This window comes from Dendrobium catenatum, unplaced genomic scaffold (genome assembly GCF_001605985.2).
Source record: "Dendrobium catenatum unplaced genomic scaffold, ASM160598v2 fragScaff_scaffold_264, whole genome shotgun sequence".
Classification (NCBI taxonomy): domain Eukaryota; kingdom Viridiplantae; phylum Streptophyta; class Magnoliopsida; order Asparagales; family Orchidaceae; genus Dendrobium; species Dendrobium catenatum.
The window spans coordinates 1375326-1397949 of NW_021318726.1; the positions used below are offsets into that span (position 1 = coordinate 1375326).

General features: G+C 35.8%; 1 protein-coding gene across 8 annotated transcripts; it reads left to right on the forward strand.

Moving 5' to 3' along the window:
- Positions 1-2075: 2075 nt before the first annotated feature.
- LOC110099112 (nucleolar complex protein 2 homolog) lies at positions 2076-13096 on the forward strand. 8 transcript variants are annotated; one of them, XR_003700210.1, is made up of 14 exons: positions 2076-2259; positions 3964-4031; positions 4129-4202; positions 5326-5397; positions 5473-5994; positions 6244-6558; positions 6661-6732; positions 7174-7503; positions 7577-7783; positions 10211-10294; positions 10377-10471; positions 12018-12239; positions 12348-12387; positions 12644-12745. XR_003700210.1 is itself a non-coding variant. In XM_028693377.1 (14 exons), the coding sequence occupies exons 2-13, from the start codon at positions 4007-4009 to the stop codon at positions 12358-12360; spliced, it is 1941 nt and encodes a 646-aa protein (XP_028549210.1). In that variant the 5' UTR covers positions 2076-2259; positions 3964-4006; the 3' UTR covers positions 12361-12387; positions 12644-12784. The 8 variants fall into 8 exon arrangements, 7 of the variants coding, with proteins under 7 accessions (XP_028549210.1, XP_028549207.1, XP_028549209.1 ...); XM_028693377.1 differs by having other exon boundaries at positions 12018-12149; positions 12644-12784; XM_028693374.1 differs by lacking the exon at positions 12348-12387 and having other exon boundaries at positions 12018-12149; positions 12644-13096.
- The last annotated feature ends 9528 nt before the right edge of the window (positions 13097-22624 follow it).

Consider the following 22624-nt stretch of genomic DNA (forward strand, 5'->3'; position numbering starts at 1 on the left):
TATAAATTCGATATCAATTAGTACATCATATCCATAAATTACATCAAAAACAAACTAGTAGCAATATTACATTCTTACATAACTCAATCATAGTTATCATTTCAGTCATATTAACTTGCAACCTTATTATGCTAAATCACTACATGGAAAACTCGTATTTTTGGCGCCTAAATATGCCGAAAAATAATAAACTTAGTCCGAAATTTTGCATTTCCAGCAGATTGCCAATGGAAATTGGGTTGACGGTAAAACGAGCGTTGAAAACATTATTCTGGCAGAAGTTTTCCACCTGAGATACTTCTGACGGATTTACCGGCGGAATTGTGCAGCCAAATTCATTGTTCGTGAATTGCTCTTCCCGGCGATTTGTCTGCCCAAATTTCTAACGAAACTATATATACATCGGAAATATCGACGGACAAACTGTCGGGAACTAAATGACGGACATGTTCGTTTGTTTATCCACCGGTACTTTCGCTAGAATTTGTCTGCCGGAAACACGATATCATTTTTGTCAAATCTTTGTTTTAGGCGGATACTCCACCAAAAATTCATCAGAAGCCTTTTTTTGATTTAATGCACTCAAGAATGAATTGATAACTGACCTCGACGTGTTTCGCGCATGCATGAAACACAAGGTTATGAGCAACTGAGATCATAGAAATATTGTCACAAAAAATTTGTGTGGGTTGCACCATAGGGATTTGGATTTCCTGCAGTAGACCTTGTAACCAAATATGTTCAGTTGCAATGGTGAATATCTTGCACATTGGTATGCTTTTTATAACCACTTGTTCATTTAGATAATCCGAATTTAGGGGCTATATTTGGTTGCTTGAAAAAAGTGTTTAGCGTAAGAGGAATGTAGTGTAAAAATAAAAGAAATATTTTAGAGTTATTTGATGAGTGTAAAATGAATGTGATGACTTTTCTTTCTTTTTTTTTTAAGTAAAGTGTAAAATGGTTGTGTCTGGGGTAATCGTCGGCCTACAATGGTTGGTGGTAGCGATGGTGGACAAAAATATAATTAGATAATGAAGAATACAATAAGTAATTTGATAATTAACACCCAAATAACTAATTTGATAATTTATAATATAAATTAGCTCATAGTTATATTATTTATCATTATAAATATTAAAGATAATTAAAATTAAAGTTAATAAGTAATTCATACTTAACATACAAATTAAATTCAAAATATATTAAATTTAAAATATAAATGACCAACTGTTGTAAATCCTAGATTATGTTGTCAAACAGTTTCTCAAGATTTAACATATGTCATACAAAACCGTTTTTAACCCACTCAGGATTTAATTTATAAGATTTACTAAATCACATTACTGTTAAATCCTACTTGTTGCTAAGGATTGTTTGGCAACCAATAGGATTTAGTTGCTTAGGATTTAGTAAATCATATAATTAAATCCAAAAAGCTATTTAACAAAAAACTTTTTAACAACTTAAGTGGTAAATCCTATTAAATCCTAAGAAACTATTTGGCAATGAAATATAGGATTTAAGGCTGTTAGTTCATTGTAAAATTAAATATATTATATTTTTAGCTTTAATTTTCTCTTAAATAAGATTAAATTATTAATTTCTATCTTGATTAACATCAATAAATTATAATGATAAGTATTATCATTATAATCTTAAAAGTTTTAACCAATACACCTAGTTAAAATTTCATTAATTATTTAATTGTTATTTACTTTTCAAAATGATTTATTGTACTTTGAATTATCTCATTAATCACTTAATTATTCAACTACTCATGCATGACAAGTTATAGCAAGAACAATGTTGTGAAAAATCAATAGAAAATCAACAAGAATAATAATATTATTTAATTATTATTTACACTATTAATTATATATATTTAATAATTTATATTTTAATGTATATTAATTAAACTAATTATATTAGTTTTAATTACTAATTATTTAATCAAGTTAAATTAAATAATTAATTTTATGCTATAATTATAATATTAATTATTTAATTAATTTGCTTAATTATTAATATTTTAAATTATATTAATTAAGTTAACAGTAGAAACCTCTAGGGTTTGCTTTTCAACTGGCTTTTTTTCGTCATCGCTGTTTGGCTTCCCTGCTTCGCAGGTGTAATGGTTTCTTCGGCTCCTTCGTTGTTGTTCGACTTCGCTCCTTCGACTACGTTCCATTTTCCTGTCGGATCGGAAGTGACGACATTTTGATCGGAAGTAAGGACGGGAGCTCGCTCGCTGTGAAGGTAACTTTCTCCCTTTCGCGCGCTTCTTCGGCCAAATCCCGTAAATCCGCCGAACTACAGAATTTAGTAAATCCGGGATTTACGAAAAAAAGAGGGAGTCGGAGGATTTATTCCGCCGTGAGATTTACGTCGAGCGTAAATCGCGTTTGGCAGGATTTAGCTAATTCCTGCTCAAAGCCGGCGTAAATCCTGTTGCCAAACATCCCCTTAGGGGGTGTTTGGTATAGAATTTGATTCAATTTTAGTAGGATTTGCTAAATCCTGTAAATCCAGATTTAATAAATTCTGGGCTCTTAAATCCTGAATTGTGGTTGGTATGATAATTTTTAAATCCTGTTAAATCCAAAAAGATGTTTGGCAAGATATAACAGGATTTAAAACGGTTGGAGATTTAAAATTGAATTAACTAAATATTTTGAAATAATTAATTATTTAATTAATAATTTAATTACTATTTTATTAGTTTTAATTATAATTTTTATTATTAATTATCTCATTAATCAATTAAAAAGAATTACTGCTCATTAATTATATAACTATTATTTATATTATTAATTATATATTTAATAATGTATAAGATAATTATATTAATTTATAATTACTAATTATATTACTAACTATTTTATTAAGTTAAATTAGATAATTAATTTATACACTAATTCTACTATTAATTATTAATATTTTAAATTATATTAATTAAGTTAATCAGTAATGAAAGCGTCTAGGGTTTGCTTTTAATCTTCTCTTATTCGTCCATGCTGTTCGGCTTCGTTGCTTCACAGGAGTTGTTGTGATTGCACGAGTCGCTTCTTGGTCTCCTTCGTTGCTTCGCAGGAGGAGGTGTTGAGATTGCGCGAGTCGCTTCTTGGTCTCCTTCGTTGCGTCGCAGGAGGTGTTGAGATTGCGCGAGTCGCTTCTTCGGCTCCTTCGTTGCTGTTCGACTTGGCTACTTCGTTGCTGCTCGACTTCGCTCCTTCGACGACGTTCCCTTCTTGTCGGATCGGACGCTACAACATTTTAATCTGAAGCAACGACGGGAGCTTCCTCTCGTTCGCCGTGAAGGTAACTTCCTCCCTTTCACGCGGTTCTTCGGACAAATCCCGTAAATCCGACTTCTAGAGGGATTAGGATTTACAGGGATTTAGCGGATTTACGCCGTAAACCCGCAAATCCGGGATTTACGGATTTGCCGGATTTGCCGCGACATTTTTTGCGTTTGGCTGGATTTACCGTAAATCCTACTAAAAACTCGAAATAAATCCGATACCAAACACCCCCTTAGTGTTTTATTATTATAAAAATTTGGGTGATTTATATACAGAGCACTCAAAACTTTCACATTTCTATGTTTAACATCTAAATTTTACTACTTAATAGTTACACATATAAGTATATAACACTCAAAACTTATTTACTTTGAACAAATTTTCAGTCTACCCCTTTTGAAATTCTTATGCTTAAACATTTCAATGTTACAGTACATTCTTCCATTTGAATTAATCTGTATTACATTTTCATTATGTTTTTTCAAAATAATGTCTCTTGTATACTTTTTGAAAATCTATTTCCAACGAGTTAAGGCAATGCATGTTACAGTGAGAATTCCATGGTCAATATAGTATTATCAGATAAAGTCATCTGCTGATTATTTTTAATTAATGCTAAACATGTGATCACTTACTTGATTTCAATTTTTTTCATTAGAATTTGAGGGATAAAAGTTCAAGCTTCAGTTTCATTAAATTTTATGATGTCGGATCTGGTGGATTCTGGTGAGCTATAATTATATTCTTACATTGTGATGCTCGTTGAAGATGAATCTGCCGTATGCATTTATTGAATCTAAACCATATAAATGCATTTCTACACCAGGAGAAAGCTTGCCCAAGTCTCGGCAAACTGCAACGGAGCATGTAAAGCAATTGCAAAGGCTCCAAGAAAAGGTTGGTGTTTCTTTTGTATGGCAAAGTTTGGAAATTGACAAAATCCCAATTAACAACATATTTATTTTATGGTTTTTTATTGCCATTTAAATGGCACTGATAATGCTGATGCTGAAGTTGCATGGAAATGTCGAACTCTCCTACTAGGATTTTGGGTCAAGAATATTGGTTTTGCATTAGGAGAAACCAAAATATAACAAAATGAAGCAATTATTAAGATTTTCTAGGCTTGGGGAGGGAGGGGGTGACTTTGGGTAGTTGAGATATGCCTTTCAGGCTTCTAGCTCTGAAAGCAGATTTTATCAGTTATTGGTGATTAATTCGATCAAAATGTGTGTTCTTTTTTGTTGTAGTACTTTGAATTATTTGGGAATTTAATATTCAGATGTCAAAACTCTAATTTGCCCTTTGCGAAAGTTTTACGCGTATACGCTGCAAAAGTAAGGTGTGAAGAAGCTGAGGTCAGCAGAGTATTGCCTTGGTTAAGTTAATTAATTTATTTTTTTAGTGAGCTTAAACTGAGCTAGAAAATGAGTTTTCCCTTAAGGTCTTGTTCAAGCATAGCATCATAACGCCTTTGGGAATAATCCACCTACTCGTACAGTTTCTCTTGCATTCACGCCCTTTGGAAAGAGCCCCAAAATCTTATATATATTTTAATCAGTCATTATCTGAATTTTATCTTTTATCAAGCTTAAGCAAAATTAAGTGACATTAAGCCATATATCCTCATCATTCAACATAGTTTTATCATAAACCGTGGTGAGATTAATTCAATGAGCTTTTGATTCCTTCAAAATCCAAGAAGTTACTGTATGAGCTAGAAGTTTTTTTGAGTTCCCTTGTGTAACATAATTCATTGCGGATGTAGTGAAACTATCGATGCATCTGATCATGTTCTATCTTAAATTGTGTCCATCAAATGACAATGCCAACACAAAATTCAGTTAATCAAAGGTCATGATACCTCTTTGTTACTATAGCTAGTATATGAAAACATTTTTCATTGTGAATGAGCTTTGCGATATATTTTGGGAAGTTCTTTATCTGTTTCATTTAAACTTCATTGTTTGTCTGTTTTATTGTGACGTACTCAAATTTGGTGACGCTTTATTGCTTGCAGGATCCAGATTTCTATCAGTACTTGAAAGAAAATGATAAAGAGCTCTTGGAGTTTAATGATGAAGATATCACAGTAAGTTTCTTAATTTTCTGTTAGAAATAAAGCCTTGTATGCATGTAAAACCACCTTGTTCTTCTTTTTCTGAAGGAGGATGAAGTATCTGATTTGGAGGATGTGGATTCTGAAGTTACTGCTGAGAAGCTTCAGACAAGAGGGCCCAAAGTGATTACCACTACAAATGTTGACACCTGGTGTACATCAATTAAAGAAAAAAGAAGTCTTGGTGCGATCAGGTCAATGCTTCGAGCTTTCAGGACGGCATGCCATCATGGTGATGATGCTGAAGATGGTTCAGGACTGAAGTTTACCATACTTTCCAGTAGCGTGTTCAATAAAATAATGGTATTTGCTCTAAATGAGATGGATGGAATTCTAAGAGAATTGTTGGAAGCTCCAAGCACGGGAGGAAAGAGGGAAACAATACTAGATCTAATGACTACTAAAGCTTGGAAGGCTCATGGGAGTTTAATGAGGTTATATCTTGGTAATGCGCTCCAGATATTGAATGAAATGACTGATGAGCAGATGATCTCCTTCACATTGAAACGAATCAAAGCATCAGCGGTGTTTTTGGGAGCATTCCCTGTGCTTTTAAGAAAATATATTCGGGTAAATGAGAATTCACAGTCCCTTAGGAGCTGGCAACTTTGACTTTTAATCAGCTCAGGCTTTATTTGGGACGGTTTTTTTACCGCTTTTTAGTACAAAATTTTAAATTTTTATACTATAAAACCACTTTAAAAGCAATAAAAAAGCCGTCCCAAATGAAACCTCAGTCTATTTACCTTGAATGTATTTTTAGGCCAAGACTTTTTTTTTCCTATGATATTCTGTTCTCTAGATAAGAATCTCTTTCAGGTTGTGCTTCATACATGGGGTACTGGAACAGGTGCACTTCCGGTGGTTTCTTTTTTATTCCTGAGAGACTCGTGTGTGCGGCTTGGTTCGGATTGTCTTGATTCATGCCTTAAGGGTGTGTATAAGGCCTATGTAATGAATTGTAAATTACCAAAACATATTAGTAGGTCAAAGTTACAGCACATCAATTTTCTTGGAAATTGTATCAGTGAATTGTATGGTTTGGATCCAATAAGCGCCTATCAACATGCCTTTGTTTCTATTCGTCAACTAGCAGTAATATTACGTGGTGCCCTCAACGAAAGGGGTCCTCAGGTAATGTTAAACCAAGTCTTTTCAAGTCCAAATAAGCCATCTTGTGCTGGAAATGCCTGGCTATCTCTTTCGATTACAGTGCTTAACTTCTTGTTCCTGCAGAAGGTCGTAAAAGGGAAAAAGAAAGTAAAGAACCAGCAAGAGAGCAGTAAACTTTCAAAGAAACAAGTTGAGGTTAGCATTTGTGAAAAATTTTGCATTGTGCATTTTCTATTCTTGCTGACTTGGTTTGCTTAGATTATTAGCATTTTTTTTTGTAATTAAAAACAAAAGCAGGGAGAGAAAAATGCAAATATTTTTATATTATTTGGGCATGTAAATGCTGATAAGCAACACCGACATGATAGGTAGTAACTGACAAGAAGATGGGGTTCTTTAACATGATTGAAATTTAGTACCTTGTATTGCTCCTACATTACATAATCGCCCGGCATGTTCATTAACATGTTTTGCTTATGCAAAATATAAAAGATTATGTATCTTGGCTTTTTTTGTTTGCATTTGTGGTTTCTTATCAACATTTTGCGGCATTCAAGTTTCCGTAGACTATTTCACTTTTCCAATTTAGTGATGGTTCCAAGATATTATGATGAAGTGATACTGTTTGTATTACAGAAAACATACCAGAAGGTTTATGATTGGCAGTTTCTTTTTTGCCTCGAACTGTGGACGAAAGTTATTTGTGCCTACAATTCAGAAGCTGATTTTGGACCTTTAGCATATCCTCTCACTCAAATAATTTCTGGGGTGGCTAGTTTGGTGCCATCTGCTCGCTACTTTCCGCTTCGTTTACGATGCATAAAAATGCTAAACCGTATAGCTGGTGCAAATGGTACATTCATACCAGTTAATACACTTTTGCTCGATATGCTAGACATGAAGGAGTTGAATAGGCCTCCAACTAGCGGTGTTGGTAAATCTGTTGATATGCATAGTGTTAAACAGGTGGTTTATTTTATTTTATTTTATTTACTTGCTTATTTCATTCTGTGAGTCTCATCTACAATTTTATTTGCAGTTGGACAAGTTGACTTTGAAGACCCGAGCTTTTCAGGAGGCGTGTATACATGTTGTTGTCGAAGAACTTGCTGAACATCTGGCTCAGTGGAGTTACTCTCTTGCATTCTTCGAGCTGTCTTTCATTCCACTGGTACGGTTGCGAAGCTTTTGCAAATCGACCAAAGTTGATCGGTTTCGGAGAGAAATAAGAGAATTCATACATCAGGTATTAATTCATACATTTCTGAAAGGCCAAATTCCTTTTTCCTGCTTGAATTTGCATTTGGAAGTAATTTGTTCCTTTGCTGGAACACGCCTGCATGGAGAAGCCTTAAGGAAGTAGCCTTTTGTGCTTCATTCCTTTGTAATATTGTTTGAGAGGGGTTGTATAGAGAAATGGTGGTCTAAAATTTGGGATTTCTTAGGGTTGGAGAGAACCGAATGGAGTTATAGGAGAGGCTCTCTATAAGGAGAATAAAGTGATGAAATCTTTTCAAATTTCATTCATAGTTGATTAGTTCAAAACAATGTTTAAAATTGCGTATTCGGGTATTGAGGCGTTTTTTATTGGTGAGGCGAGACGTAATCCTCAAGGCGTTTTGAGGCGTAAGCCTCAAAATCAAAAGATTGTGTAAACATAAAATAATAAATTTGTTGATTAGTTCTAGTGCAAGTACTTAAATCCCTATTTATAATAATTGAGTTACAACATAAAATCAAACTAATTTAAATTCAAAATTAAATTACAACAACAACAACAACATCAAGCCTTTATCCCACTACGTGGGGTCGGCTACATGAATCCTTTTTCTCCATTGTGTCCTATTAAAAGCCAAATTCTCGTTTAAATCTAATAAAGAAAGGTCATTCCTAATATTTTCTAACCAAGTCTTTTTAGGTCTACCCCTACCTTTCTTAACACAAGTCAAATCTAATACCTCTACTCTCTTAACTGGGTCGTCGGAAGGCCGCCTTTTTATGTGACCAAACCATCTAAGGCGACTCTCTCTAATCTTATCTTCTACTGGAGCTACTCCAACCTTTTCACGTATATGCTCATTTCGTATCCTATCTCTAAGGGTAAAGCCACTCATCCATCTAAGCATCCTCATCTCTGCCACACTTAACTTAGTATTATGCTTCTCTTTTAATGGCCAACATTCGGCACCATAAAGCATTGCAGGCCTCACTACCATCTTATAGAATTTTCCCTTAAGTTTGAGGGGTACATTTCTATCACATAACAAGCCCGATGCATTTCTCCACTTCAACCATCCAACTTGAATTCTGCTGATAATATCCCCATCTATTTCACCATCACTCTGAACAATAGATCCAAGATATCTAAAACGTGTACTCTTATTAATGACTTGATCGCCCAAAGTCACAATCCCTTCAGTAGGTCTATTACTACTAAAATTACACTCCATATATTCTGTTTTAGATCTACTCAAGCGAAAACCTTTAGACTCTAAGGTTGACCTCCATAATTCAAGTTTACCTTCAACTCCCTCTCTAGTCTTATCAACAAGAAGAATATCATCAGCAAAAAGCATACACCAAGGTACATCATCTTGCAAATGTCTAGTGAGAACATCCATGACTAAAGCAAATAGATATGGGCTTAAGGCTGATCCTTGATGTAACCCAACCGAAATAGGGAAATACTTGGTCAATCCACCTTGTGTTTGAACACAAGTAATAGCTCCTGCATACATATCTTTAATGATTTGAATATAAGCATTATTGACTCCTTTCTTATCAAGAACTCTCCATAGCACTTCTCTTGGAACTTTATCATATGCTTTTTCTAAATCAATAAATATCATATGTAGATCCTCCTTATTTCCTCTATATTTTTCCATCAAACCTCTGAATAAATGTATGGCTTCCATAATCGACCTACCCGGCATAAATCCAAATTGATTTTGAGAAACATTAGTATCACGCCGCAACCTATGCTCTATAACTCGCTCCCATAATTTTAAAGTATGACACATTAACTTAATACCTCTATAATTCGTGCAATCCTGTGCATCGCCTTTATTCTTAAAAATAGGAATTAATACACTCATTCTCCACTCATCTGGCATCTTTTTAGTCTTCAAAATAGTATTAAAAAGTTTAGTAAGCCAAGAAATCCCTTCATCTCCTAAGCATTTCCACACCTCTATTGGAATATCATCAGGTCCAACAGCTTTTCCACCCTTCATTCTATTTAAAGCCTCTCTAACTTCAGTTTTACTAATACGCCGATAAAAACAGAAATCTTTACTTTCATTTAGGGTGCTAAGGTCACTATAGTCAATCTTATTTTCACACTCTTCATTAAAAAGTTTAGCAAAATATCTCATCCACCTTTGTTGAATATCATCTTCTAAGAAAAGTATTTTTTGATCTTCATCCTTAATACACTTCACTTGAACTAAATCCTTACTACTCCTATCTCTTTGTTTGACTAACTTATACATATATCTTTCTCCCTCCTTATTCAAAATTAAATTAATCTTAAAAATTCTATTATCTAACTTGAAATGAAGAGAAATATCTAAAATTAAAGTTTAAAACTCAATTAAATTCCAAAAATAATTTAAAATGTTTCCTGTTCTACACGCTAGGCATCTTCGTGATCTTAAATTTTGTTTTCATTCAGCTGGAAGCCAATTGTGATTTTACAGTGTCAAGACGTAATGGAATTGGTCTTTCACCTAGTGACCTTGCAGCAACATCGCCTGAGGTATGTTTCTCCTCTCCCTTTTACTATTCGGCTTGCATTGTTCATCTCCTGAAAACTTAATAAATGTGGTATTGCTATATAGGCTGACAAGAAGTCCAAAGACAGCCCTCTCTTGCAATTTGTTTCTAATTTGCGACTGCGAGTTCAACAGAGAGATGACTCCATAGTGGAATCCAGGTCATTTATTGTTCTGTAGCTTCGTTGTAGCATATATTTTATCTTATGAATATGGATTCATCTAAAGGTTTTGTGATGTTTCTTACTCTATGGATCTAATGTTCTATATGCATAGTGGCCTAACTGTTTGGGATCTCCAATGCTTGATGGAGTCGTATAAAATATTTAAAAAAAGATCAAGATTTTTACGTTTAAATAATAGATAAAAAAGACATTATATATATGACATACCACTTTCTACTGCGTCATTGTTTCTGACCAGTTTTCTATTTTTCCTTGCAGCTATGTGTGCCAACATGATAAAAGTTCTGCATGTTTATTACGTAGTTTTGCATACATATTTCCAATATTGTGGCGCGTGGATTGATGAGTTTTATTATTTCCATATAAACATACCTTAGAAAACTTTCTGTGAATGAATGATACAAGTACCGAAATTCTGACTATAGTATACATGTGTATACAATATCTTTGCAGTATCTAGTCACATCGATATCCCACTGATAGGAAACACTTGTTGGAAAAAAAAAAACTTTGGCTAAATTTTAAATTCAGCCGTTTGCAAAAGCAGAAGTTAAGAGTAGGTGGTGGAATAACAAAATAGAGACTATTTTAATTAATAATAGTGGAAAACAACAAGATACTATGGGTCCTCAATTGGAGAGGAGGATCTAGCTCTCCCAATTTTTTAGATGCCGCTAGAGCCCAATTAAAACTTAAAAACTCTCCGAATTTTAGAAAACACCCAATAACCTAATCCTAGGAAAACATCCTACTTAAAGCATACAATCATAAAGGAATTCTCTAAAAAGCCCCTCCTTTGAATTTTCCCTTATATACCACCTAAAATCCTTCCTAAGTGATGCCTGTTGGACCGCACATAGAGAGGAGGCATCTGCTCGAGCGGAAAAGGCATTTTGCTCCCGATAGAAGCAGAGCCAGTCAAGCCAGTCCTGGACCAGCTGGTAGGACTGGCTGGATCAGTTCCTCCTGGACCGGTCGTACGCCCACCTTTACTATTTCCACCTTTTTTAGGAACGTTTTGTTAGTTTCTTTTTAATTTTTTTAATTTTCATTCTTCAAATATTATCTCCATAATTCTATTTTAATTCAGCATCCAAGTATCTTTTAAGTTTATTGGCTTCCAATTAAACTGATGGGAAATTAACTAAATCAACATGTGATACGAACTTAATCTAACTGATAGGAAATTTTTGATAAAGCTGCCGTAGAAAGCTGCTTTTGAAAGCAGTTGTAGGGCATTTACTCATCATAAAATAGGCAAAACATAAACCCAAACTCAACATAAAAAACTTGCACCTACTTTTCCTAAAGCAATGCGGACAAAAACACAAATATCAAGCAGCAGCAAACACAATGCCCATATATATTCGATGCTTAACACCAAATATGCGTTATAGTTAACTTTTGTCACTCTTCATGCGAACATTACGTTCATTAATATCATTTATGACCAGCGTGTTCTACTTCAGCCATTCTTCTCTCTTCTTCTTGCCGGTTGAAATGCTTTCACTTCTGTACGCAGTGTTCTGGTGGGATCAGAATCTTCCGTATTTTCCACCAAGTTTTCTGAGGCTGACCAACAAGCATATGAAGGAGATGAAGAGGAGGGCGCAGCAGCATTCAGCTCATCCTGGATGCCTGATAAGAAATCCAAGTAATAATCCCTGCTAATACATTTAGGGGCTGTTTGGTATCGGATTTACAGCGGGATTTAAGTCGGATTTATGCTAAATCCAGCCAAAAGGTATTTTGCGTGACTGTAAATCCGGCGACTACATAAATCATGGATTTATGCCCCAAATCCGCGTAAATCTCGATAAATCCTAATCCGATTCCTCCGCAAATTTATCAGGATTTACAGTTGAGCGGCACGGATACTTGTCTTCGAGCAGGTATCATCCCGACTCCGCGGATTTTACTGTTTTAAATCCTATAATCTATTGCCAAATAATTTCTGTGGATTTAACAGTTATCATACCTAACAGTTTTCAGAATTTAACAGTCTCAGGATATGCTAAATCCGGATTTACAGGATTTACTAAACCCTACTAAATTAAATCCAATCCAATACCAAACAGCCCTTTAGGTCCAGTCGTTGAAAAGAAAAGTCCTATTTTTTTTTATCCATTAATCTCTCAATCAATACAGGTCTACTAAGCAGAAACCGAAGCTCTTAAAGAAACATGAAGGTGAACATGAACATAACAGAGCGTTGAACAACGAGGATGTGGTGGAGGATCTCGTCCTAAGTTCCGACGAAGACAACGATGAAGAAGATAACAATAATGATGCCTATGGCCATGATGAAGCGATGATTACCAACTACTCTCCTGATGGCCAAGAATCACATGAGGGCAAAACAAAGAAGATCAAAAAGCGAAAGAGAAGGAACCTTCCAACTCAGAACAGGAAGAAAGAGATGGCCGGTGGCAAGTCAAAGAGAAAAGACCGCCCTGTAAGAAAAAGGAGCTAAATAGTCGGCTATTCTCATCAAGTGGATGACTTTCTGCAATTTTTGTAGGACAAATGCATTAAATATGATATTTATTTGTTCACTCGTGATCTTGTTCAATGCCTATTGAATATTTTTGTTGAGCGCAAGATTGGGAAATTATTCTTTGCCAAGTCCGAATGTAAAGGATCTTTCGGATTATTGCGGATCTTATGCTTAAGCTCTGCCTATGCTCTACCTACGCTCTGCTTATTTATTGAATATATGCTGCATATTTTTGCAGTAAATTTTGAATGCAGAGTATATGCAGAATGTATGTAGAGCGTACACAGAGCATACATAGTGCTTCTAATAATCCAAACGCATCTCGACATCCGGTATCCGCACCTAATAATTTCCCGCGCTAGATTGATTTTGCTAAATTCTGTACTTTGTCTCTAGATAAATTTCGTGCCCGTAGGCCCCCGAGTTACCAATGGTAAATTGCAAAGTAATTGACAAAGATTGGATGTATCTTTTCTGGGCCTTTTTGGATCTTTCTAAGAGAAGAGAATCTGTTGTAGCTGTTCTGTACTAATGAACACGTCAGGTCCAATAGAGTAAATTAAGATTTAGACAATAGAAATATTAATTGCACGAAGATTAATACGTCATGTTTGCTGTGCACTATAAATAAATTCTTGCTTGCTTCTAAATTTTAAATTTATTTATTTTAATAATTAAATATTCATGTAGTGCAGTAATTGCTTGAGAAAATTCTCACAAATTGGTTTATATCTATGCGCACGTTAGCAACTTAGCATTGTATTCTTTGCGGGGAATTGAGGGTGTAAATTTAATTCTATTAACTAATAAATTTTAATTTTGATATAAATTATAGTAATACCTAAAAGCACATGTTGGGTTTTTATTGATATTATTTTAATAGAATTTTAATGCTTGTTAAAACTTTGAAACAAGATTTTATTTAAAATGGATATTTGGTAAAAATTTCATGTTCAGTCCAAAAACTTTATTGAAATATTGTAAAAAAAAACTAATAGAAATTGAATTGTCAATAGATTTTTGAAAATTTTTTAACAAATTTGATCCAAAAACTTTAAAATCAAACCAAAATAATGAAAACTCCAAAACATGCTATGAGGATTTTCAATTACCCAATAAAGAAGGGAGAGAATTTGCAACTAAGATAAATTGTTTGATAAGCACTAAGTGGTTTGTGTATAGTAACATTATTTAGTATTAGAATTGGAATTTATAACCTTAGATTTAGGGGATAATGAACTCGATCAAGATTCAATGATTTTTTTTTTAATCTCGAGTTATCATTGTCTCCATTCTAATTGGTTATAAGAGATAGTTGATCAAATGATTCTTATCAAAAGCTATAGGTTACTTTCAAAATATGTTAACATATCAGGTTTCATCGAGCACTCTCGGCTGCTACATCCGACGTCCTCTGGATTCGTCGCCTACTAGATGAAGTGGGCATTCCACAACAGCAGCCGACTACCATTCATTGTGACAATATCTCAGCTATGGCCCTAGCCAAAAATCCTGTCTTCCACGCACAGACCAAACACATCGAGATAGACTACCATTTTATTCGACAACATCTCAACTCCGGCGACATACAACTCAGCTACATTGCCTCTACTGACAACATTTCAGACATCTTTACTAAGTCTTTCTCTCCTGCTCGCTTTCAAGAACTTCGTCGCAAATTAACCATTCAAGATCAGAATGATTAATTTGAGGGAGACTATAAGCGAACAGATTATTCATATTTACATTAATGCCATGTATTTTCTATTTAAAGGATTCTGTACCGCTTTTCTGGGTAATGAAGTATTTTTCCCTTCTTCCTATTTCGGCTTCTGTTTCTCTGTCTCGTTACCGTCTTCTTGTTCTTTCACCGCTGCTTTCATGGTATCAGAGCCATAGATGGCTGATCAAGAAGCAACAAGCACACACACAAATCCCTCACAACCGCCCTCCGGCCAACAATCCACCGATCTAGTAATACCTCCCCAGCTCAAGTTCCTGATATCAAACATCAAGAACCTCATTCCTCACGCTCTCACCGCCGACAACTACGCCATATGGCGTATTCAAGTTCTACAGCAATTCACCGCCAATGGATATGCGGGACATCTCACCGGAGCTTCTCCCTCTCCCGCCGATGCTACCTCTCCGGAAGCCCTCCGCTGGCATCTTGAAGATAATAATCTGCTCTCAGCTCTCTTCTCGACAATTTCGCCGTCGATTCTACCTTACATCATCACCGCCACCACCGCGCAAGAAGTTTGGCAGGTTCTTGAACGTCGTCTTCAACCCACGTGTCGTTCTCGAGTTATCCAACTCAAGAACGAACTTCATCATGTGCAAATGAAGAACCTCACAATGCAACAATATCTATCGCAAATTAAAACGATTGTCGATAGCATAGCTGCCTCCGGATCGAGAGTAGATCCGGAAGATATCATCATACACATCTTAAACGAATTACCCTCCTCCTACAATCCATTCAAGGCTGCGATACGCACCTATCCAATTCAGTTCGATCTAGACAATCTCTATTCAATGTTGTGCAGTGAGGAGATCAATGTCACGCAAGAACATGCCAAAGATTCCATCACTGAGGCTGGCAGCACAGCTCTATACACTACTTCATCCACTTTTCAAAAAGGACGGTCTCAGAAAAGATATTTCAAGAGCAAGAATCAACAAACCTCCCAAAATTCAGCCATACTTGTCTCGGTCCAACCCCCTACCGTGAATACCATTCGGCCTACTTGCCAAATTTGTGGCAAACCCGGCCACATAGCTATCAACTGCTGGCACAGGTGCAACTTCAAGTACGCCCCTACGACCACCCGTTCCACCCAAGCTTACACCGTTCAAACCAATCCGAACAACTCCTCTGAGTGGATCTTGGACACCGGGGCTACCTCCCACCTTACACCGGACATCCACAACATCCAACATCCCAACTCCTACACCAGTCCCGATAGCGTCTCCATCGCCAACGGCTCGTCAATACCCATTCAGAATTCCGGTCAGGGTCTCTTACCTCTTCCCGACACGCCTCATAAGCTTTACTTACGCAAATTACTTCATGTTCCTAAATTAGCTCATAATCTTTTATCTGTCTCCAAATTAACTTCTGACAATCCGATATCTATAAGATTTGACGCAAATGGTTTTGTGATAAAGGATACCCAGGATCGTCGTCCTCTGCTTCGTGGCAATCTCCATAACGGGCTCTACAAGATTTCTCAACAGCAAAACAATAAACATGTGGCTCTTCATGCCAGCCCTCGGACCACTCAGCTCTGGCACAACCGCCTTGGACATCCTCACCGGCAAATACTCTCCGTTCTCTCGCGTGTCATACCGGACATCCAGAATACCGCCTCTCTCTCTCCCTGTATTTCTTGTAGTGTGGCCAAGAGTCACAAAATTTCTTTCAATAAAACTATTTCCATAACTACGCAACCTTTTGAGTTGATTCACACCGATATCTGGGGTCCCGCGCCTATACCTTCTCTTGATGGCTTTCGATATTATGCTCTTTTTACTGATGATTTTACTCGCTTTTCTTGGATTTATTTGATGCATAATAAGCAAGAAACTTTTTCAAAATTCAAAATTCTTTACAAACTTATTAAAACTCAGTTTCAAACGACACCTAAAATTCTCCGGTCTGATGGCGGAGGCGAATTCCTTAGCAACGACTTCACTTCTTTTCTTCAACATCACGGTATTCAACGTCAACTGAGCTGTCCGCATACACCCGAGCAAAATGGGGTGGCCGAACGCAAGCATCGCCACCTCCTCGAGCTCACTCGCACCCTCATTCACGCCTCCAACACTCCTCACATATTTTGGGCGGAAGCCTTATCTACTGCCAACTATCTAATTAACCGGCTTCCCTCCAAATCGATAAATTTTCACACTCCCTTTCAACGGCTTCACAAGCGACCACCAAACTATACTTTCCTCCGCACTTTCGGTTGTCTCTGCTTTCCCTGGCTGCGCCCATACACCTCCACCAAACTTGATCCGCGTTCTCAAGAATGCGTGTTCCTTGGCTATTCTACTTCTCACAAAGGCTATAAATGTTACAACTTAAAAACGCACAAAATTCACATATCGCGGCACGTTGTTTTTCATGAGGAAATTTTTCCTTACAAGACCGAACCACCTAAATCCAACTCTGACTCCTCTGTGCCGCCGATACCCATTTCTCCTTATCTCTTAACTCCTACTTCTACCATTCCCAGTCAATCCCACAAGCCTGATACAACTTTACCTACTGTGCCTAACCAAATACCCATTACCACCACTACATCTCAAAACGTTCAATACAATTCTCTTGCACCCGAGACTACCTCTCCCGCTCCTACTGCTCCGCCTCCGCATCGACCTTCACATCCCATGACAACACGTTTGAAATCTGGAATTTCTAAACCAAAACAAATATTCTCTCTTGTGAGCAACTCTTCCATGCAGGATACACCGAAAACTTTCAAGCAAGCCATGATGCAACCTCACTGGCAGAAAGCCATGCAAGAAGAGTTCGAAGCACTACAAAAACAGCAAACGTGGATACTTGTACCCCCTCCGAATGACAAACCTATACTAGGTTGCAAATGGACCTATAAAACCAAAACTCTTCCTGATGGCAAGCTCGATCGCTACAAAGCACGCCTGGTGGCTCTCGGATATGATCAACAACTGGGAATCAACTACACCAAGACCTTTAGCCCGGTCGCTAAAATGACAACCATCCGAATATTACTAACCTTAGCCGTTCACCGAAAATGGAGCATTCTGCAGCTTGACATTTCCAACGCTTTCCTACATGGTGATCTACACGAGGATGTTTATATGCGGCAGCCACCAGGATTCGCCGATACAATCTCTCCAACCGCGGTCTGCAAACTACAGAAATCGCTCTATGGTCTCAAACAAGCTCCGCGCCAATGGTTTGAAAAATTAACTCAATTTCTTCTTGCAAGAGGATTCAGGTTCAGTCGTTCCGATCCCTCACTTCTCATCTTTACCATTCAAAATATTCAAATCTTCTTTCTCATCTATGTCGACGACATTCTTGTAACAGGAAATGACAGCCAAGCCATACAAGCTCTACTCAAGGACCTTCGCACAACCTTCGCATTAAAGCAACTAGGAGACATAGCCTTATTTCTCGGCATACAGACCATTCGGACTCCTGAAGGCTTCTTCCTTACCCAACACCACTATGCAGAGAAAATTCTTAAGGAATTCAACTTCATGGACTGCAAGCCCGCCCCTACGCCGAGCATAATCAAATCCAAACAACAACCTCCGGATCTCCAACTTCTTCCCGATTCTGCTACCTATCGACGCATAGCCGGATCGTTACAATACCTCTCTATCACTCGCCCCGATATCGCGTTTGCCACAAACCAAATTTGCCAACACATGCATCAACCAACAAATTCTGATCTCCAAGCCCTCAAACGTCTTCTCCGGTACCTAAAGGGTACCCTCAATTATGGCCTTCCCATCCAAACCGGAGATCTCTCTCTCCGCACTTACACAGACGCTGATTGGGCCTCGGACATAGCTGACCGCAAGTCTATCTCGGGTTACTGCACGTTTTTGGGATCTACACTCATTTCGTGGACTGTCAAGAAACAAGTAACGGTTGCCAAGTCTTCCACCGAAGCCGAGTATCGAGCACTCTCCGCTGCCACCTCCAATGTCCTTTGGATCCGGCGACTTCTGGACGAAGTTGGCATTCCCCAACAGCAACCGACTACCATTCATTGTGACAATATCTCCGCCATGGCCCTTGCCAAAAATCCAGTTTTCCATGCCCGTACCAAACACATCGAGATAGACTACCACTTCATTCGGCAACATCTCAACTCCGGTGCCATACAGCTTAGCTACATTGCCTCTTCCGACAACATTTCCGACATCTTTACTAAGTCTTTTTCTCCTGCTGGCTTTCAAGAACTTCGTCGCAAATTAACCATTCAAGATCAGAATGATTAATTTGAGGGAGACTATAAGCGAACAGATTATTCATATTTACATTAATGCCATGTATTTTCTATTTAAAGGATTCTGTACCGCTTTTCTGGGTAATAAAGTATTTTTCCCTTCTTCCTATTTCGGCTTCTGTTTCTCTGTCTCGTTACCGTCTTCTTGTTCTTTCACCGCTGCTTTCACAGCCCAAATCCAATTGTTTAATAAACTAATCAAAATTCTAGACATGAACTTGACATTTTTATTAAATGGGTCAAATCGAATTTGAATTTTTTGTGTGAGGTTGGTGAGTTAGATCATTTATTAATCCCCCTATATTTGATAGTAAAATTAATAGTTAACTGACAAATGTCACATCCTTACTAGTAAAAGATCATTTGAGGATCATAACGATACGCTCATTAATACATTAGCCTTTTGTGACATGAGATTATTCTCTTTATCACATTCGATAAATATTACTTAGCTGTGCAGCCAAAAAATGATTTTGACTATTAGCAATTGTTAGTCCCATTAACTCAATAAAATGAAAAAAAAAATTAGAATATTTGAATAAAATTTTAAATATAAATGCATTTTAAATTTTAAATTTTATATTAAAATAAAGGTGAAATATGGTGTTATGATTTATGACTAATAAATTAATTTCATATTACACTAACTTTAAAATAACTTGAAAATTCTGAAAATTCATTATATTTAAAATCTTAGATAGAGAAATCTAATATGTAAAGAAATAACCGAGTGTTGGGTTGTATTTAGAATTTCGAATTAAAAAAAAAAGTAATTCCCCAAAAAAAATTTTTAAAAAAAAAATAATCACGACCGTCCATTCAATCCGATAAGGTAACAGCCAATCCCAAAGAAATTGACCTCGTCTCGTACGTCTCCTGATTCCCGTACTCGTCTAGTTTCAACTGGGCTGAATCCTATACAAGTTGTGTTGCAGTTAGTCAAAAAACTTAGAAAGATTAAGTCGCCGCGTGTCATATTGTAAGCTCGGCCGAGCTTATTCTCTTGAAGTAGGCACGTGTCAAAGGACTAGAACGTATGAATTCAAATTATAATCTCGATGGGCCCTGCCATAGCAGGTTAATGGGCGAGGCATGGAGGGCCCACCATGGCCCAGCTGGCCATTAAACCAAGCCATCCATCTGTCACGCATTAACGAGCCCACTCTTTTATCCCGCCGTTCAATGGCCAATGGCGCGCCTGTAAATTAATGATCATTTGAAAGAAAATATTATCATCAAATAAAATTAAAATTTATCGAAACCTTTTTTTATTCTGAACAATTTTTTTTTTCTAATTTTTTATTAAGTTGAAAAGTAATACAAAATAGGATTATTTTTATTGAAAAATATTAATTATAAATAAAAATATTAAAAATTATTTAGAAAATGTGGTTAAATTATTTTCCTCAAAGTTTAGTAGGTTATAATTATAATTCTTTAATATTAAATAATATCCTCATGTGACACACATTTCTATCATACAACATGCCAAATCAATTGATGTAGTATTTGATCATATGTCTTATCATGATAAATAAACATCATATGAAGACCTTTTTGTTTTTTCTTTATACTTTTTCATTAATTTGTCTTAGCACAAAAGGCTTTCATAGGAGATATTTATGGCTTAAAATAAAATTAGTTCTCCAAAATTGGTATATTTTTGTAATACTATGATTAATTTTATTTTCCTATAATTTCAATGTATGACTCAATATTAGCCTTTAAAAGGTTTGCTCATTTTTCATCTCATGTATATAATGCCCTAAGGGCATCTTCAACCGAAAAATATATTTTCTAAATCAAAATACAGTAACAGTCTATCAAACAATAATTAATCTTCAATCGAACTTTATTTCTAACATCAAAAAAGAATATTATGTGTATATTCTTTCTTATCTTTGCTTAAGAAAAAAAAAGGGTTTCAGAATAGTGCTACGTCAATATTGGCACGACATTATTCACAATTGTGATATAATTTAAAATATGTTTCCATTTATAGTTTGGGTGGACGTTTGTGGGAGCTACAAATAGGCGAAAGATGTTTGATTGAAGATGCATCTAAATGTGCGCATGATGCTTAGCCATCTTGCCTCCTTGATTGAACCCATCTCCACTTGCAATGCTTAGTTTAAGAATACGAGATAATCCTTAAACTAAGATGTAGCTTTAAAAAACAATAAAAAAAAGTCATCCCAAACAAAATCTTAATAAAGGTTCCTTAAAACCATTCACAAATGATTCAATTGCCGACTTTTCTATCAAAAGGAGCTTTTAGGTGTTGTCCACTTGACTTACACAATAAACCTTTAATTATATTTATACCTTTTATTTGACAAATAAATTGGGTGAAGACTAAAATTTGCTAAGTATTATTATGAGGCAGTTTGTTTAGAAGTAAAGTGAGCAGAGAGGTTTTAAAAAGCTTCATATTTGGTTGGATGAAAAATAAATCCAAAGTAAAATAAAGTAAATGCAGTGTATTCCATTCTAGTTCATTTTTGAGATAAATAGTTCTCTCCCAGTTTTGAACGAAAACCATTTACACTGCTTCAAAGCTTGCTTGATCATTGTCGATGGCCACCGACTCCACTGCCACCCAGCTGTCAAACACCACCTGCCACCGTCCACCGCCATCATCGACTGTTCGTCGCACACTGTCGCTATCTTGCTCAGGAATTGAAAGAATTGCATCTGTCTTTCATTATAGCCATTTAACTAGAGCTTATTCATTTCATATAAACAACAAAAAGAAACATGATTTATATTAAAGAAATATGATTTATATTTATATTCATCAATATGTATTATTATTATAAGCCAAAAATATCTTATATATACAATAATTATGTTACAAAAGACCAACTACATCTCTATAAATACATAATAATTATAAAATAAACTACAAGTACTGAAAGAAAACTACACATGCCATATGGAGCCTCAAATCAAAGAATTATTATCCTTTTTTTTTTAATGTAAAATCACGTAATAAGTACAAAGCCCAAAAAATAATTAAAATCTTACAACTGCAATCAATTCAAGGTAAAAGAGAACAATATGATATAAATCATTTAAAAAAATCAATTCATCAATATATATTATCTATGCCAATTAATCATATCCATTTATCAACCAGGTTATTATTATTATTATTATTCAGTCAATCTAATAATACAATCTTTTACACCCTTCTATCAGTAACATCATCAATACAATATTAGTAATAGTACCCAGTAACAATATCAGCATAATATCAATTCAATAATCAATAATAGTAACAATACAATATTGATAACATTAATCAATAATGGTACCAGTACAATATCAATAATATTAATTAGTAACGATATTGATACATTATCATATAGGGAATCTTGATTTTGTTCTTGCCCTTATGACTTTCGATCAATCGCCTCTTATAACTCTTAATTAGTGTATTCCTTATAACACATTTTGAATCACGTGGATCAATCACCCTGACTTTGTATAACTTGCAATCAAGCTCCAACTCATTATGACTCCCATTAAAGAATCAATGAATCTTACGGCTATCACATGAGGGTAATCATTTCATATATCTAATGTAAATTGGCATATCATTTTCTATAATAGCAGTAT

Bases quoted from the DNA above. Each gene is read 5' to 3' on its own strand.
- LOC110099112 (XM_028693374.1), top strand. From the start codon at position 4,007: ATGATGTCGGATCTGGTGGATTCTG. The intron at 6,559-6,660 runs GTAATGTTAAAC...TTGTTCCTGCAG, and splicing joins TCAACGAAAGGGGTCCTCAG to AAGGTCGTAAAAGGGAAAAA. The intron at 7,784-10,210 runs GTATTAATTCAT...GTTTTCATTCAG, and splicing joins TAAGAGAATTCATACATCAG to CTGGAAGCCAATTGTGATTT.